The 16,565-nt window shown below is 38.5% G+C and overlaps 1 protein-coding gene across 1 annotated transcript in view; it reads right to left on the bottom strand.

Annotated features, from left to right (window-relative positions):
• The window catches only part of SLC6A5 (solute carrier family 6 member 5), a gene marked incomplete at its 5' end in the record, with an annotated part of 86,023 nt that overhangs the window by 17,883 nt on the left and 51,575 nt on the right, over window positions 1–16,565 (bottom strand). The window contains 4 exons of the mRNA XM_083357312.1: window positions 4,302–4,401; window positions 5,411–5,542; window positions 6,727–6,839; window positions 10,299–10,423. Of these exons, the coding sequence (XP_083213438.1) occupies window positions 4,302–4,401; window positions 5,411–5,542; window positions 6,727–6,839; window positions 10,299–10,423 (470 nt within the window). The remainder of the gene's footprint in view (window positions 1–4,301; window positions 4,402–5,410; window positions 5,543–6,726; window positions 6,840–10,298; window positions 10,424–16,565) is intronic.

Raw genomic sequence — 16,565 nt, 5'->3', positions numbered from 1 at the left:
TATATTTCAGGTTTGGTGTATCAGTTTAACATGCAAGCAAAACACATTTCCCATAGATAACATACGGCCAATAATCTTAAGGCAGTGCCTGGGGATAAGAGAAGCAAAGAGTAACTACTTGAAATTCTGCACCAGAAGCAAAAAAGAGAATTCAGTTTTTATCCACTCTAAGCACAAACATAACTTGTAAGGATGCTCTTTTACAAGAGAGCTTTCCTCTTCCAACTAAGTCTGCCATAGTGTGTTTCTATCACAATAAAATAGCACAAAGGAGCAATGCAAATCTTATGAGGAGTTCCTAAAGTTGAAATGTTGCACAATATTTCTACAATCAGTCAAACTGGACAATGTAAAGAGAATTGCCTGTTACTTTTAATGTTTCCTTCTTGAGACATACAGCAGCGTGCAATCACCCATTTTATAAACATCTGGTGCAGTATTTGAAAATATTGCTGTACTTGAAAGCTACAGGGGGATGGCGAAAGGGCTTAACTTCAAATCTGTGCACAATATAATCCTGGTAGGAATATTACCAACTTCAGAATCTGAGATGTGTCTGCAGCTTATTTATTTATAAATCCTTCTCTTGACTGAAGATACGTATGTCTTGCATTGGTTCCCATGGAAACAGGGTATGAGCATCATTTAGCTTTGAAAGGTCTTGTGAATAGTTATTTCTAGGCTAATTTACAATACTGGCAATTTTGTAGAAGGTGAAATCTTCTCACAAGTGATATAGGCTTATTTAGACAGATTTCTCATTCCTTCTGGTAAAGTAGCTGGAATCTTCTAAATCATCCAATTCTGGCAAAAATATGTATGAAATTCATTTTGCATGCCACTATAGGAGTTCGTTAAATAAAAATGTTGTTGGCTTGCCTGTACTATACTTCTAGACCATTATTGTAAAAGATCAAGAGTATCAACTCTTGATCTGTCCATGGCCTTGATCCATTATGTAATGCTAATAGGGCAGTCAACAGAATTATTCCTACATGTTGATACTGCACCACCTCTTTCTGGAAATTTCAATGGATAAATGAATCAAAAAATTTCAGCTGAATCAAAATTATTGTGTTGGATTCTTGTTGCTCTCTGAGTTAGGTAACAAAGCATCTGCAGAAAGACAAACAAATTCAGAGAAAGCCAAGAACTTAATATTTCAATCGTGAGCTATGTACATACGGTATATTATATTCTATTGAACCAAATGATTCTATGGAGTAATAATTTCCAGGTCCAAAATGGGTAGCATTTTCATTTGAACAAATTGATCCTTGTCACCGGGACTCTTTGATCTCAGGAGATCATCCTCTAATTCAGGGGTGTCAAACTTGCCACATCACATGACATGTCATGACGTATCACGACTTTTTTTCCCTTGCCAGAGCTGGGATGAGCACAGCTTCCGCGTGATGCATCCAGCCCGTGGACTGGCAGTTTGACACCCCTGCTCTAACTAGAGCTGTTATGGTGGACAAAATGGAAGCAGCAGCATTATACAAAAATCCTATTAACCTGTCCTAAAGGAAGTGCACTGGTAGTGCTTTTTCAAAACGAAGTTGTTTAATTCCCTTTGGGTTTTCAGTCTGGATATTTGCAGAAGTATCTTAATATGCATCTATATAATTATTATGCTTTGCTAAGGAGACTCTAGAGCTACTATAGCTAGTCCTAGACTTACAGCCACAATTGAGTCCAAATTTCTGTTGCTAAGCCAGACAGTTGTTAAATGAATTTTACCCCATTTTATGACCTTTCTTGCCACAGCTCTCAAGTGAATCGCTGCAGTTGTTAAGTTAGTAACATGGTTGTTAAGTGAACCTGGTTTCCCCATTGATTTTGCTTGTCAGAAGCTCGTATGACCCCAGGACCACACAACCACCATAAATGTAAGCCAAGCATCCAAATTCTGATCACCTAACTATGGGCATATTGCAACAGTCATAAGTGTGAGAAAGGGTCATAAGCCTCTTTTTGCAGTGCTGTTATAACTTCAAGTGGTCACTAAATGTGGTGCTGTAAGTCGAGAACTACCTGTATTAGAAGTTGTATATAAACAATGTGTAGAGAATAGCCTCTCAATGACAGCACTGTTAACTTTGGTTGTTCTTGCTTTGACAACAGATGGAAATGCAGCTGTTTTCTCTATTGTTTTTAGAATCAGTTGCGGCTGAGAGGGGCAATAGGGATGAGAGTCCAGTTAGTCATAACAATAATAACTTAGTCGTGGGAACCCAAGGACATTGGGCCCAGAGCCGATAGTGTTTTGGTGGGCTAGAGAGCTGGGGAGAAAGCCCGTACTTCAAGCTGATTGGGGAATGTGATTTATGACTGTTTATTGGAGGAGGGAATTGCACTTTTTTACTTTGTATCCAGGGGAGGGGAATTTAGTTTCTGGTTTCAACTATATAGTGCTGGTGCTTTGTTTCTCGAATAAAAAGATTCTTTAAGGTAAACAATGCCTCAAAGTTCTTTTGAAGAGTTTCATCTGTCGGAACCATGACATTTGATTCCTGTACCTCCTTCTTTGGCCAACACTGATCTTATTTCACATGACAACTTATTTAAGGGTTGGGTGTTACTGGGTACAGCTTAATGTATTTCATTTTATCAAGGATTTTTTAATAAATCTCACAGAATTGTGTGCTGAATACTCTGACATAGTGTGGGAAATGTATTCATAAAAAGAACTCATCGTATTCCTCTTGGGCTTACAAACCTGTTGAAAATTACTTTACTGCTCAGCCAGAGCAACAGATCACCCGGCCAGTGAATAAGCTGTTCTCAAATTGTATTTCCTTTCTCCCTGGCTCAGCTACTTACAGGATTCCCCTTTAAACCTCTCGACCGTTACACTTGATTTTGCCCTCATGATTTTTGTGCTGCGTAGATATAACAAAGAAAACTTTGACTATTTAAATCAAGGCCTTCTGACTTCTGCTTAGGGAAAAGTACCTCATTCGTTCATCATCTCCTATACTGTAATGGCAAAATGTGGGCCAGTATAGTAAAAAATGGATTTATACTAAAGTGCTCTTGGGATCAATGATTAAAAAAAACCAAATTAGTCTGCCATATATTTCACATTAGCAATCATTTTTAAAAGTAAACACAAAACTGTCAGCATGGAAGAGTGACATAGATTAGAACAGACATGTCAAACACAAGGCCCGGGGGCCAGATGCAGCCCGCAAAGTGGTTTCATGTGGCCCGCGAAGCCATCCTGGAAACAGAGAGAGAATGGCCCCCACTGCCTTGGCCCTAGCCCAGAGACCCTCCTTCTGCCAGAGACCCCCAGATCTGTCCCACTCCTGCCCAGGCCCCCATAGGCACCCTTGATGCCAACGATGTAGAGCTGGCCACGCCCACCCAGTAGGCCATACGCACTCTAGCCATGCCCACCCAGTAGGCCACGCCCACCCAGGTCACTCCCACCCGGCCCCCTGAGGGCAAGCGCAATGCTGATGCGGCCCTCAATGAAATTGAGTTTGACACCCCTGGATTAGAACCTTCCAATGTAATGGCAGTATTCTATGAGGTAGCATCAATAGCTAGTAACAGAGAGAGAAAAATCCTTTTTTCTGTTTGGCCATTATGACAACACCCTTGTAGTTCTTTTTATATTAATGAAAATCCATGAATGTGCCAGGTTCTAAATTATAACTAAAAGCCACCCGTAGAAATCCCAGATCTCAACAAGCATACCTGACCAATTATAATCTCCTTAGCGTTGGAGAATGGTAACAGGACGTTACTAACAATACTCTTTATTAACATCTCTATTGACCTTTAGTAACAAAGCGGTGTTACTAAACACTCTCAACCTCTTCAGGAGAAGAGGATGCTGTTGTAACCAGTGGATAGAAAATTGCTTTTTCTATAAAAGGAGATTTAGTCACACCGGATGACCTAGAACATCTTATGGCATTATGGAAAATAGGCAAACAAAATATACAGGGGAGGATCATCACAGCAGAATAATAATATTTATGCAGAGATGATATATATGGAAATCACACTTCACTTTTAAAGTCATAAACATGCTACAGTTCTTGGTAACAGCCTGTTCTATGATAGTCCTACCGAATTAAGTAAACTTGACTTTTAGCTTATCTGAATACTAGTGAACCGAGTCTATAAAATATATGCCTGTGTGTATTCAATAATGTATATTTTGAAACGTCAATGAATAACATTTTAAAACTTTTGTTTGTGGAATTATCTGTTACTTATCAATATCCCATTTTTACATATAAGAACTATTTTTATAACTTAGGGATTACATATCCATTGCTTACCATAAATGTACGAAATGCCAACAAGTTCAAAGATGGCTATTATAACAAGAGAATAAGATGCTGCATAGGTGTCCACAAGCTGCAACATGTACATCCCACCCTAAAATTAAAAATAAATAATTACTAACAGAAATGCCACTTGCTATTAGGATGCAATCAGCAGGAACCCAACTAATAATTACAGGAAGGAAAAATGGGTGATATTTTGTCACCAAGCCCCATCTTACTATGAAAATACTCTATGAATTATATAGAATTTTTCAAGAATATCTATTTTTCATATATCTTTACAACAAAATGGGAGGGAGGGGTGGCCAAAATAGAATGAATATAAAGTTAGGTTTTTATACTATGGCAAAGGTTTGCCCTTTGAAATTCCTATATACACTAGAACAGGCATGTCAAACTCGCGATGTCACATGATGTCACATGAAATATCGCAACTTTTTCCCCATTGCCAGCAATGGGGTAGGCGAGGTTTTAGTATGATGCATCCGGCTCGCAGGCTGGCAGTTTGACATGCCTGCACTAGAAACAAAAAGAGAGAATTAGCTGTGCAACCTCTTTGAGACACTTGAAGAATGTGAAGAAAATGGAGACTATGAATCTAACAGATCTATAAATTTTATCTGCATGGCTGTGTCCAACCATATGCAGTCCTTACAGTAATGGTAAATTACATCTTTAGAAAAGTCTACAGGTAGTCCTTGGCTTGCAACATTTGTTTAGTGAACATTCAAAGTTACAATGGCACTGAAAAAAGTGCCTTATTTTCACACTTACAACTGTTGCAATCTCTCCGTGGTCACATGATCAAAATTCAGATATTTGGCAACTGCAGTGCCTCAGGGTCATGTGATCAACTTTTGTGACTTTCTAACAAGTCAGTGGGGAAGCCAGATTCAGTGATTCACTTAACAATTCAGTTAAGCTCAGTTGAGGTTGTAAGTTGAGGACTACCTGTATATGCTTAACAGGGCCTTCAGTACAGTCATGTGACCAGCGAAATTTCTCTTCAAACTGCATTTCCTATGAAGTTAATCTACTCTTAGAGCTGGTTTTACTAATTAGAGGAGCTGATTAAACAGCACACAATGTAATATGTTTACCTGAGTGATCATAGGAAAACCCATGATGAAAAAGGAAATGCAACATCCAAGAGTGAACAGTGGCTTGTGGGTACGTAAATACTTTGGAAATTCATCTGAAACAGATGTCACTATGGTTTCAATGGTGGCAAACTGAAATGCCAAAGAAGAGAGTAAAAAATCAGTAGCAGTCATGGGTCATTCGAATGATTTACGGAACCAGTTTTCATCTTAAGCATTAGCCGTCCAATGTCACTACATTGATTCTTCTTGATCTCTTGTTATTCTCTATGCTTATGATTTCAGTCTTTTTAGAATAATACAGATGTCTATACAGTATACTATTTTCCCCATTCAGCCAAATTGATTTAAATACTTTTTAAGCCCTCCCATTCTTCCATTTTGTTTCAGCCCTTGTGAATAGAATAGAATAGAATAGAATAGAATAGAATAGAATAGAATAGAATAGAATAGAATAGAATAGAATAGAATAGAATAGAATAGAATAGAAGCTGGAAGGGACCTTGGAGGTCTTCTAGTCCAGCCCTCTGCCCAATCAGGAGAATCCATACCATCTCAGACAAGTGACTGTCTAGCCTCTTCTTGAAAATCTCCAGTAATGGATTTGCTTCTGGCTGTAATTTGATAATTAGCCTATAGAGACTATTAGTTTATTTATTTATTTATTTGATTTCTATAGTCACCCATCTCAGCATTTAACTCTGGGAGGCTTGCAATTCAAAAACATATACCATACAATTAAAATCTTAACACATTTTAAATCCGTTAACAATAGAGCCAGGAGATGGGCCTTTGGCAGAGGTAGCGCCCCAGGCTTGGAGCATGTCTTTAAAGCTTTAAGGAAGGCTAGCGGGATTAGGGCCATTCTAATCTCCAAAGGAGGATATTCCATAGAGCAGGGGCTGTTGCAGAAAAAGCTTCTATTCTAGTTCCTGTCAGCCAACATTCTTTGGCTGACAGGATCTGCAGCATGGCCATCCTATTTAATCTAATTGGACAGGTAGAAATTCTTGGAAAATGGTGATCCCTCAGGTACCCTAGTGCCAAGCCATTAATTATTTGTGAACCAAAGGCAATTATAATAATTTCAAAAGAAATGTTGGTTCTAAACCTGTATAAATGAATTCAGTGTGACTTACATCTAAGAAACATGTACAGCATCATTTGTTGTATGCTAAATTTATCAGAAAATCTGTGCTAGATCCCAGACTGCAATTACTTATATTAAAATATTAATTTAATGTACTGTTTACACTCTGAACCTCTAATGAGCAAAAAAAGAAGTTACATATATACATATAAAAAGATTTATCTACCATTGTGTCCAATCCAAGTGTAAGAAGCATCAAGAAGAAGATTATAGCCCAAAACGGAGAAAGTGGAAGCCTAGTTAAGGCTTCAGGATATACCACAAATGCAATGCCAGGACCTAGAATCCAAAATAAAATAGACAGAAATCAAATTGATAGCTTAAAATAAGCAGCATCCTTTGAATTTTGGGGTCATACTGAACCAAACAAAATCCATTTCAGTTTAAGATGACAAAATTTAGAATTTCAGTTTCCTACTTTCCAATTGAGTAGTGCATTGTAGGGTCACAGAATCTTGTATTCCAATCATATATTTTGAGCACAAGCAATCTCCAAAAAAAATCACAGAAAGGGGATGGCAAAGATCATTATTAAAATAACAGAGATTTTGCTATACCTATTAAATACAAATATGCCCTGACTGTGAAAAAGAATGTGATATAGTGAAACATGTTTAGAAATGTTTGTGACTCTTGAGAGTACACCCTATTTTATTGATACCAAACTGCAACATAGAAACACAATTCCCCTTTAAAATATTTGTCTTCTTAATTGCGCCCCATTTGTTTCATCTACTGTACACAAATTCCCTCCATCATTTTCATGTATCATGCAACAAATGGAGAAGCTGGTGCCATTCCAATATTTTTTATTACAAACTTGAACAATAGTTGATTTGGTAAAGCTACTACATTGGGTATTTAAACCCAAAACATCTGGTAGGCAATAGATTTCCCTTTCCTGAGCTACTCTGTAATACACTACTGCCAGTTTATTTTAGCAATGCAAGAGTTAATTTCACAACCATTACATATTTCCCCAAAATGTTGGAAAACTCTTGTCAAACATAAAATACTGCTTGAAGACTTTTTTATTATTACTGGTGTGAGGCAATGCAAGAGGCTGACTTTAAAGCCTGTTGTTAACTGGGAGTTTTTCTTGGCAAGAAGACTTAGGGGATGTTATATATTCATGAACATGCTCTTTCATCTCTTGATTAAAGATTTTTTTTCTTGACTACTACAGATAAAAATGTTGCTTGCAGTAGCTTCTTGCACGTTTGGAAATTAAATTAAGGGATCAAAATAATGAGTTTCTAGAATTCATCATACTGTGGGAAACCTAATTGCAGGAAATGAGACTGCGAATCTCCCTTGATTGGGATCCTTTAAATTAATTTCATGGAGAGATGGAGGTTATGACCACTGAGAGTTCAATATAGATAAGGGCAGTTGTTGAGCTTCAATATCCATCTGGGAAAAGACAAACATTGTCCCTTTATAAAATTAACTCACCATTTAAGCAGCAGTTCAAATAATACCTTACAGTACTGGAATAACTGGCATTTTCCTTTTGAGACAGCCATATTATACAAATATCCACCAAATTTTGGTCATTTGGCATTTCAAAGCACACATATGGTCATACTACAGAAGAACATGGGACCTTAAGAAAATGTTGCTCTATGTCTGCTTTGGTTCTCTGAGCTTCTGAAACCCATGAATTCAAACAAGTTAGTTCTGTTCCAGGGTTCATAACTGTTAACAAATTCTACTTTTTTTTAATCAAAAGCCTACCTTGTCAGGTTGTTTTGAAGTTTTAAGAATTAATATACAGCTTTTCCATCATTATGCAGCTGTCTGGATGCTGAAGCACTTAAACAGTTCTGAAGCCTCTTTTGGAAAACTGAATCTAAAGCTTTGTAGAGCTATCATCACAATCACCAAAATCCTTCTTGAGTTTTTATATCCTACTAGAAATCCTAGAGATTTTGAAGTAACTTACAAACATTTCTGATACAGCAAACTAGACAAGAATCATTGGGAAGGAGCTAAGATATACATGCTGCTTTGCATATGTCAGTTTAAAAGAAGCAACCATTGAATTTAATGGGGCCATACTCCTTGAAAAGCATATACAAATGGCACATAGCTGTATTAATTGTTTTATGATTTAATTTAGCATTAATAACACTGTTTAGTAACTGATCAAGTGAAATAGATTTGTTTAGATAGGTCTGTTTGTAAAGAGGCATCCACATTTCTTCACATAAATACAACTCTTAGAAACTGAAGCATTTGGATGGAATGGTTGTCCAAATGAATAGTACACATTTGTATTAAATCAGACACGTCTAACCAATGGCCCATGGGCCTTCTGCTGCCCTGGAAAGCTAATAATGTGGCCCCACAAGATCATAAACTTTTAACATTATTTATAAATGTATAAATACATTAAGTATATAATTTTAATGCAGCCCAAGATAATTCCTCTTCACTCAGTGAAAATCAGGCAAGCCAAAAGGTTGAACACACCTGTATTCAATAAAGAAATGTAAAGTCCCCAGTGTTTGCACCTATTAAATCAATTATTATTAAATGCCAGCAAGATTTTGAGGAGTCCAAAAGTGGTTTAAGAATAGGCAAGCTCGTAAGACAATTATCCCAGTGATCAAATATTTATAGCTTGAGAATAACATTATCAAATGTATGTACATTATCAAGATCATTTGCAAACTTTAAAATTCAAATTACATTTCGACAGGTTTGACAGCAAAAAAAAAATAGAAGAATTACGGTGACAATTTTCAACTGTACCCTAAAAACTTGCATAAATAAGGCAATCGTATTATGTCTCATTGCATTAAACAATCTAGGACGCGGTGGCTCAGTGGGTTAGGACGCTGAGCTTGTCGATCAGATGGTCGGCAGTTTGGCGGGTCGAATCCCGAGTGCCGCATAACAGAGTGAGCGCCTGTTACTTGTCCCAGCTTCTGCCGACCTAGCAGTTCGAAAGCACGTAAAAATGCAAGTAGAAAAATAGGGACCACCACGGTGGGAAGGTAACAGCGTTCCGTGCGCCTTTGGCGTCTAGTCATGCCGGCCACATGACCACGGAGACGTCCTCGGACAAGCGCTGGCTCTTCGGCTTTGAAACGGAGATGAGCACCGGCCCCTAGAGTCGGAAACGACTAGCACGCATGTGCGGGGGAACCTTTACCTTTACCTTTTATTATGTCTCATTGCATTAAACAATCAGTCCAAGGAAGCAAACATATTAAGAAAGGATTGTGATTTTACATGGTTAACCATGTTAATATGTGCAGCAAGACAACGTAGGCGAGTTATCACTGGGAAAGTGGGGCTTTGAATGCAGCTTTCCTCAGTTATTTCATGGACCCACCTATACAGTTTCCTTAGCAACCATAGAGAAGTAGTTTGCTTCTTTCTTCTTTCAGACCTATAAATGTAAAATTTTCTGGTGGGAAAAAATGGGTTGATCTTGATTTCTTTGTTATCCTCGGAGGAGGTGAAGGGAACTATCCCACCACTGACAAAGTGTGACTAGCTTCTACACAAAGCTGAGATAGGCATGCCATGTTTTCCTTTGACTTAGTCAGCAACCATTCTTTATAGCACATGTTTAAGATGCTCCAAGTTGTACCATTTTGCCCAGGTGCTTCATGTGCTTTAATCAATAGGCCTATGCAGAACATCTTGCACAGAAGAAACCAGAACAAAATCAGTACTGCCCAAGAGTGCAATATACCCAAAAAAAATTACATAAAAAAATCATACCTTGGTCTGCAACATCTTCAATATCCACTTTGAGTTCATGTGCCATGAATCCAATCACTGAAAAGATGACAAAGCCTGCAAATATACTTGTGGCACTGTTGGTACAAGTTACTATCAAGGTGTCCCTGAAGAAAGGAGGGAAAAAGAAAATATATTTATCAGCTTTTTAATGCAGTGGTGATGATATAGTAGGCCATGTATACGGAGTATACAGTATTATTATGTCATAGTAGTGACATACCAATATTTAGTAAGTATAATACCAAATATTTATAATTTATTCATTCCATTTGTATAGCTGCTGTTCAACAACTAAGCCTGGGCAGTGAATAATATTAAAATAAAATAAAAAATAACAACAATCAGAGCTATCCATAGGGAGGGTGCTACAGGAGAAAAGATTTTCTTTCTGTGTTTTGCTAACTGGCATTCCTTAGCCAAGAGTGCATGAAGCATGCCCATCCTGCCTGACCAGTTTCGACAGGTAGATGGAACTGGGAAGAGATGCTCTCTTAAGTAGCCCATTCCCAAGCCATTTAAATGTAAGAAGCAGTACCTTCAATTGAACCTGGAAGCACATCAATAGCTAATGCAGCTCACAAAGTAGTGCTGTTACATGCACTGAGTAGATGCACCAGTGGTATCTATTACCCATACTGTCACCAGTTAAAGCTTCCAAATGCTCTTCAAGGACAGCCCATGTAGACTGCACTGCAATAGTCCATACAAGAGGCCACAGGGGCATGAGTAATAAGTAGGGTGTCCTAGTCCCAAAGCAGGTGCAACTGGTGTATAACCCATATTCCAAATAACACTTTCCCACACACACACACACACACATAAAAAGCTACATAAATAAAAATAATTTAATTCACTTTATCAATATAGAATAATACTGATATAGAATAATATTGATATACTATTAATATATTCCATACAATATGGAACTGATGTTTGTGAAGACAGTAATTCAAAGACAGTAATCACTAATTCCTTATTTCATTGTGTGATTCAATCCACGTATTTCACTATTAGGAGCAACAGCATAAAGACACAAAAATCTTAGATTTTAAAACAGGGAAAACATAAGTCAGCTTTCACCAACCCTAGTACAAAACCACACAGTGCCTACTGTAAATTTTAGGTGGACCTTATCAAATAATGGAACTGACCACTTGTAGGAGTTTAAGATGAAAGGTTCAAGTGAAGGTTTGGAAGAAAATTTATGTTATACTATAGAACTAAGAAAATATTTGAGATAAAATAGTATGTTCTTATGTTGAGTTCATGTTTTTCCCAATTTGGTACCTTTCTCATAAGTTACTCAGTTTTAATACAGCTAAAGGGCACCAGATTGGAAATACTGCTTTCGGTGTTACCAGTGGCGTAGCGTGGGGGGTGCAGGGGGGGCCAGCCGCACCGGGCGCAACATCGGGGGGGCGCGCTTGCACTCGCAGCTCTCTGCCCCTGCCTGGCTCACTCACTCTCTCTCACTGCAGTGCTGGCTGTGCGAATCCAATCCGAGCCGCCGGGTCACCACCCACTGTGGAGGGGGGGGTGCCAGGCGTGCGGTGCGGTGCACGGGTTAGGGGGTGCAAATTACTTGCCTTGCCCCGGGTGCTGACAACCCACGCTACGCCACTGGGTGTTACTTCTGAAAGCTGAAACTCCAGATTCAAGTGTCTAATCAGCATCCCATTGCTAAGCTGCTTCAAGAACAAACTTGTTGTATACAGAAAAGTGGTAAGTTGTGCGCCCATGGTAAACAGAATATTCAGTCTATCTAATCATTACATCCATGCCTCAGTAATTTAATTCTTATAAAAGACAATGTCAACAAAAACATTTAACTTGCAGAAAGCTTTAAGAATGATCACACAAAGTGTGGTGCTAAGCATGTAAGGAGATTTAGAAGAGTTGCCTAGCCATTACTTTGAAAGTTCAAATGTTCAAAACACTTATACAAGGCAGGACACGATCAGCAATCTTTTTTTTTCCCCACCAGGAATTATTTTAAAACTTATTTATTTTATTTATTTATTTAAATTCCATTTATATCCCGCCCTTCTCCAAAGACTCAGGGCGGCTTACAAGCTTAGCAGTAGCCTTCATTCTATGTATACGCCTGCTTATTAGGGCTTTCCCCCCCAGCGGCATTATTACAAAGTCAGCTTAATTGCCCCCAACAATCTGGGTCCTCATTTTACCTACCTCGGAAGGATGGAAGGCTGAGTCAACCTTGAGCCTGGTGGGATGCGAACCTGCACTAATTGCAGGCAGCTGGTGTTACTTAAGGAGGCATTAGCCCACTGCTCCACCAAGGCTTCAGTAGAGGAGGAAATGCCTACAACAGTTCCATGCCAACCAAGGCAACATTTGGAGAAGAGGGCTATTTTTTATTTGATTTGATTTTTGGCCTAACGCCATCTCATGCTCTCATCAGTTAAAATGTCAAAATTAAAGCCACCAAAAAAAAAAAAGAATTAGAACAACTTACAGTCCAAATGACAAAAGCAAAGAAGGAAAGAAAAACAACAACAAAGGGCCCAGGTGATGTTAGTCACAGTCTCTTCAAGAGACCTTCTTTTTTAATAAGTTCCTAAAGCTACCAGGAAGAAGGCTAATCTGATCCCAATGGAGAAGGCATTCCACTGGGTCAGCATTGCAATGGAAAAGCAATGCTTTCTAACATCACCTCTCCTGACATTTCAGAAATGTTGGACAACACAGAGCTCCTTCCTACAAGATCTAACAGATTGAACTAAATCCAGTTAGATTTAGTAGGCAGTGGTGGGATTCAACCGGTTTGCACCAGTTTGGCAGAACCGGTAGCTAATTTTTTTGTTGCCCAGGCCCAGAATGGACTTCCGGAAGCAGCATCCACACAGAGAACTGGTTGTTCACATATTTGAATCCCACCACTGGATGTAAGCCTTCACATAACCAGGTGCCAAGCATCAAAGATCTTTATAAGTTAATACCAGCATTTTAAATTTAGCTCAGAAAAACTGAACCAGTAATCAGCGCAGAGCCTGAAATATACAGGGCAGGGCAGCATAATGTACAGCACATTGAAGTAAGCCCTCTGGGTGGTTATGAGAATATGAGTTACTGCCTCTAAGTCCTCCTAAACCAGTTAAGGACAAGAAATGGCATACTGTCCAAAGTTGTACCATGATCTCCATCTGCTGTTTAAACAGGAGACATGAGGCCAAAAGATAACATTCCCAAATCATGAACCTACTCCTGGAACAGACATAGGTAGTTCTCAACTTAAAACCATTCATTTGGTGACCATTCAAAGTTACATCAGCACTGGAAAAAAATGACATTATCATTTTTCATATTTACAAGCCTCCCCATGTTCAGGTGATAAATTCTTGGAAGTATGGCAACTGGTTCATATTTATGACGGTTGCAGTGTCCTCGTGATCACTGTTGTGACTTTTTGATAACCAAAGTCAATGGGGAAACCAGATTCACTTAGCAAACATGTTACTAAAAGGTCACAAAATGGGGAAAATTTCACTTAACAACTGTCACGCTTAGTAACAGAAATGTTGGGCTCACGTTGTGGTCATAAGTCAAGGACTACCTGTAGTTTTCATCTAAGGACATCACTGGTGTTACAGGAGGTGTGTGAATAGCAGCTCTGTCTTACTTGGGTTCAATCTGAGTCTGTTCTTATCCATCCAGACCTTCACAGCCTCCAGGTCCCAGGAAAGAATATCAACAGCATCACCCCCACAGAGGAAGATTATCATTGGGGATAATAAAAATACTGCTGGTACCATAGGCCAAATTACTAGATGGCCAAATTACTGTTAGAAAGCTGGAGGATAAAAACAAACCCTTGCAATACTCCATTAAGTGAGAGGCCACTGAATCAATCTATCCTGCCCACTAGATCAAACTGAAATATCTCAGAGGATAGTATAGAACTACTGCAAAGCATTGTCCCAAACCTTTGCAGACAGTGCAGTAAGATACCAGGCCTAATATTATCTGAGTTAGGCATGCTGAGTTATCTGAAAGGACAAGAGTGACGCACTGCTCCTGGACCTCTGGTTTGCCGATGCGGCTGCCTGGATGTCTGGAAGGCAAGCTCTGGCTTCCACGTCCAGTTTGGCATTGCTGGGGGACCCTGGAAAGGGTCGAAAGTCACCCTGTAAGAGCAACTAGCAAGGAGGGGATCCCCGCTTGATCGTGGAATGGCAGTAGCTCCCCTCCTTGCTGGTTGCTCCTACAGGTGACTTTCGACCCTTTCCAGGGCAGCCCTCCAAACTGGCAGACGAAAGACCGGCCATAGAAATATGGCTCGTCACTAGGCTGCAGACAGCCGAAGTCACACTTACCATCAGACAACTTTAAAGCAGCGCAGAAGAGACTGGGTGAGAGCTACCTCTCTTAAATCCTATCTTTTTTTACCTGCATAAGCTGCTTAAGTACTTTCCCCCCTGTGGAGAGGGAAGGGAGATTTTACCCCTCCCTCTAAAAACAGCAGTAACTGACTATCCAGGGGAGTTTAAAAATGTAAGAATTACTTGACCCTAATTGGAATTTTCCTTCTTAAAGTTTGTGGACTAAAAGACTTTCTACTTTTACTGAAGATCTGGGGGTTTTTTCACTTATAAAAAAGAAGTAAAACTGAAAAGATTATAAAAACCTCGGACCTAAAGGATGCAGTGCTCCTATCCACAGAAGTTGGACTTCAAAATCTCCCATAAAATCATACTCTAACAGAACCTCCTCCCCCATACTAGTAATAAATTTACAATCGATTGGAAATGAAAAATACCCTTTGTTTCCCATATCTGAATTGCACACCTATTTACTAATGCTGAATTTGTTTTATTAAAATATTCAGTGAAAGTTTAATTACACAATAAATATATATTTCTCATAGAATTATACTCCCCCAATAGACGTACAACAAATTTGATTCTGTCAACATTTTAACAACATATTCAAACAAATACATTATTTTTGTCCTGCCCTTCTACGTGATAAATGTACATCTATGCATACATTAAGCATACATTTGTATCCAGATCTCTTTCTGATTCTATCTCAGAGCAGTGCACACAATTTCATACTGGATGCATCTGCAATCACATGCAATGAGGAACTCAGATTTTTTTTTCCTTTTTGGTACAGCAAAACAAAATGACATATCATCGCAAAATTGATTATTCTTTGTTCACAACAATGTGAAGTCACAGCTGCCAGTTCTTTAAGTGCTGTTGGCCTTCATATGCATTGAGTTCTTCCCAAGAAATTATAATGTATTAGCATAGCATATATGTGGGTTTTTCAAATGACAGGTGCAAATTTTGTCAATATGCAGATTTTCTAAGTAGGAGCCAAGATTTTTGGGTATGACACCCAGTGAGCCGATAACCAATGGGACCACCACAATTTAAATTTTCAGATCTTGATACTGTATGATATTTTCCAATTCTTTGTCTGTTCTACTATCCCCTGATAATGTCACATCAACTGTCATTTCATGATGATGATGATGATGATGATGATGATGATGATGATGATGATGATGATGACGGTTGTAAACATAATGTTTTAATCAGACAGGCTTTGGAATTTCTTTCTTGAGCACATACGACAGATAGTTCTCAACTTACTATCACAACTGAGCCCAATTGTTGTGAGACATATGTTAAGTGAGTTTTGCCCCATTTTACAACCCTTTTTGCCACGGTTATTAAGTGGTTATTAAGTGCAGTTGATAAGCTAGTAACTTGGTTGTTAAGTGAATCTGGCTTCCCCATTGACTTTGCTTGTCAAAAGGTTGCAAAAGTTGATCACGGGACTTTGGGACACAGCAACAGTCATAAGTATGAACCAGTGGCCAAGCATCTGAATTTTGATCACATGAGCATGGAGATGCTGCAAAGGTCGTAACTGTGAAAAATGGTCATAAGTCACATTTTTCAGTGCTGTTGTAACTTTGAACAGTCACTAAATGAACTGTTGTAAGTCAAGAACCACCTGCACTTTTTCTCTATTACTTGTTATGGGATATTCTTATTATTCTTAATTTGTAACTTTAAATCATGTAAAAAGGAGTATAAAGTGTATAAATGCTTAAATTTATAAGAGAGCAGACAGAAGGATGGAGGATCAGCTTTTCAGCAATTATATAGTGATTGTTCTCAATTATATATGAGCTTACCAATTAAATTATATCAAATATTCTATCCTAATGACACTGGGAGCTTTTTTCTTTATTTGAATTTGGAATTAATG

The sequence above is a fragment of the Vipera ursinii genome, assembly GCF_947247035.1.
Source record: "Vipera ursinii genome assembly, chromosome: 1".
Lineage (NCBI taxonomy): Eukaryota > Metazoa > Chordata > Lepidosauria > Squamata > Viperidae > Vipera > Vipera ursinii.
Note: the sequence above shows the minus strand (reverse complement) of the source record. Positions and strands in the feature narration are given on the sequence as shown.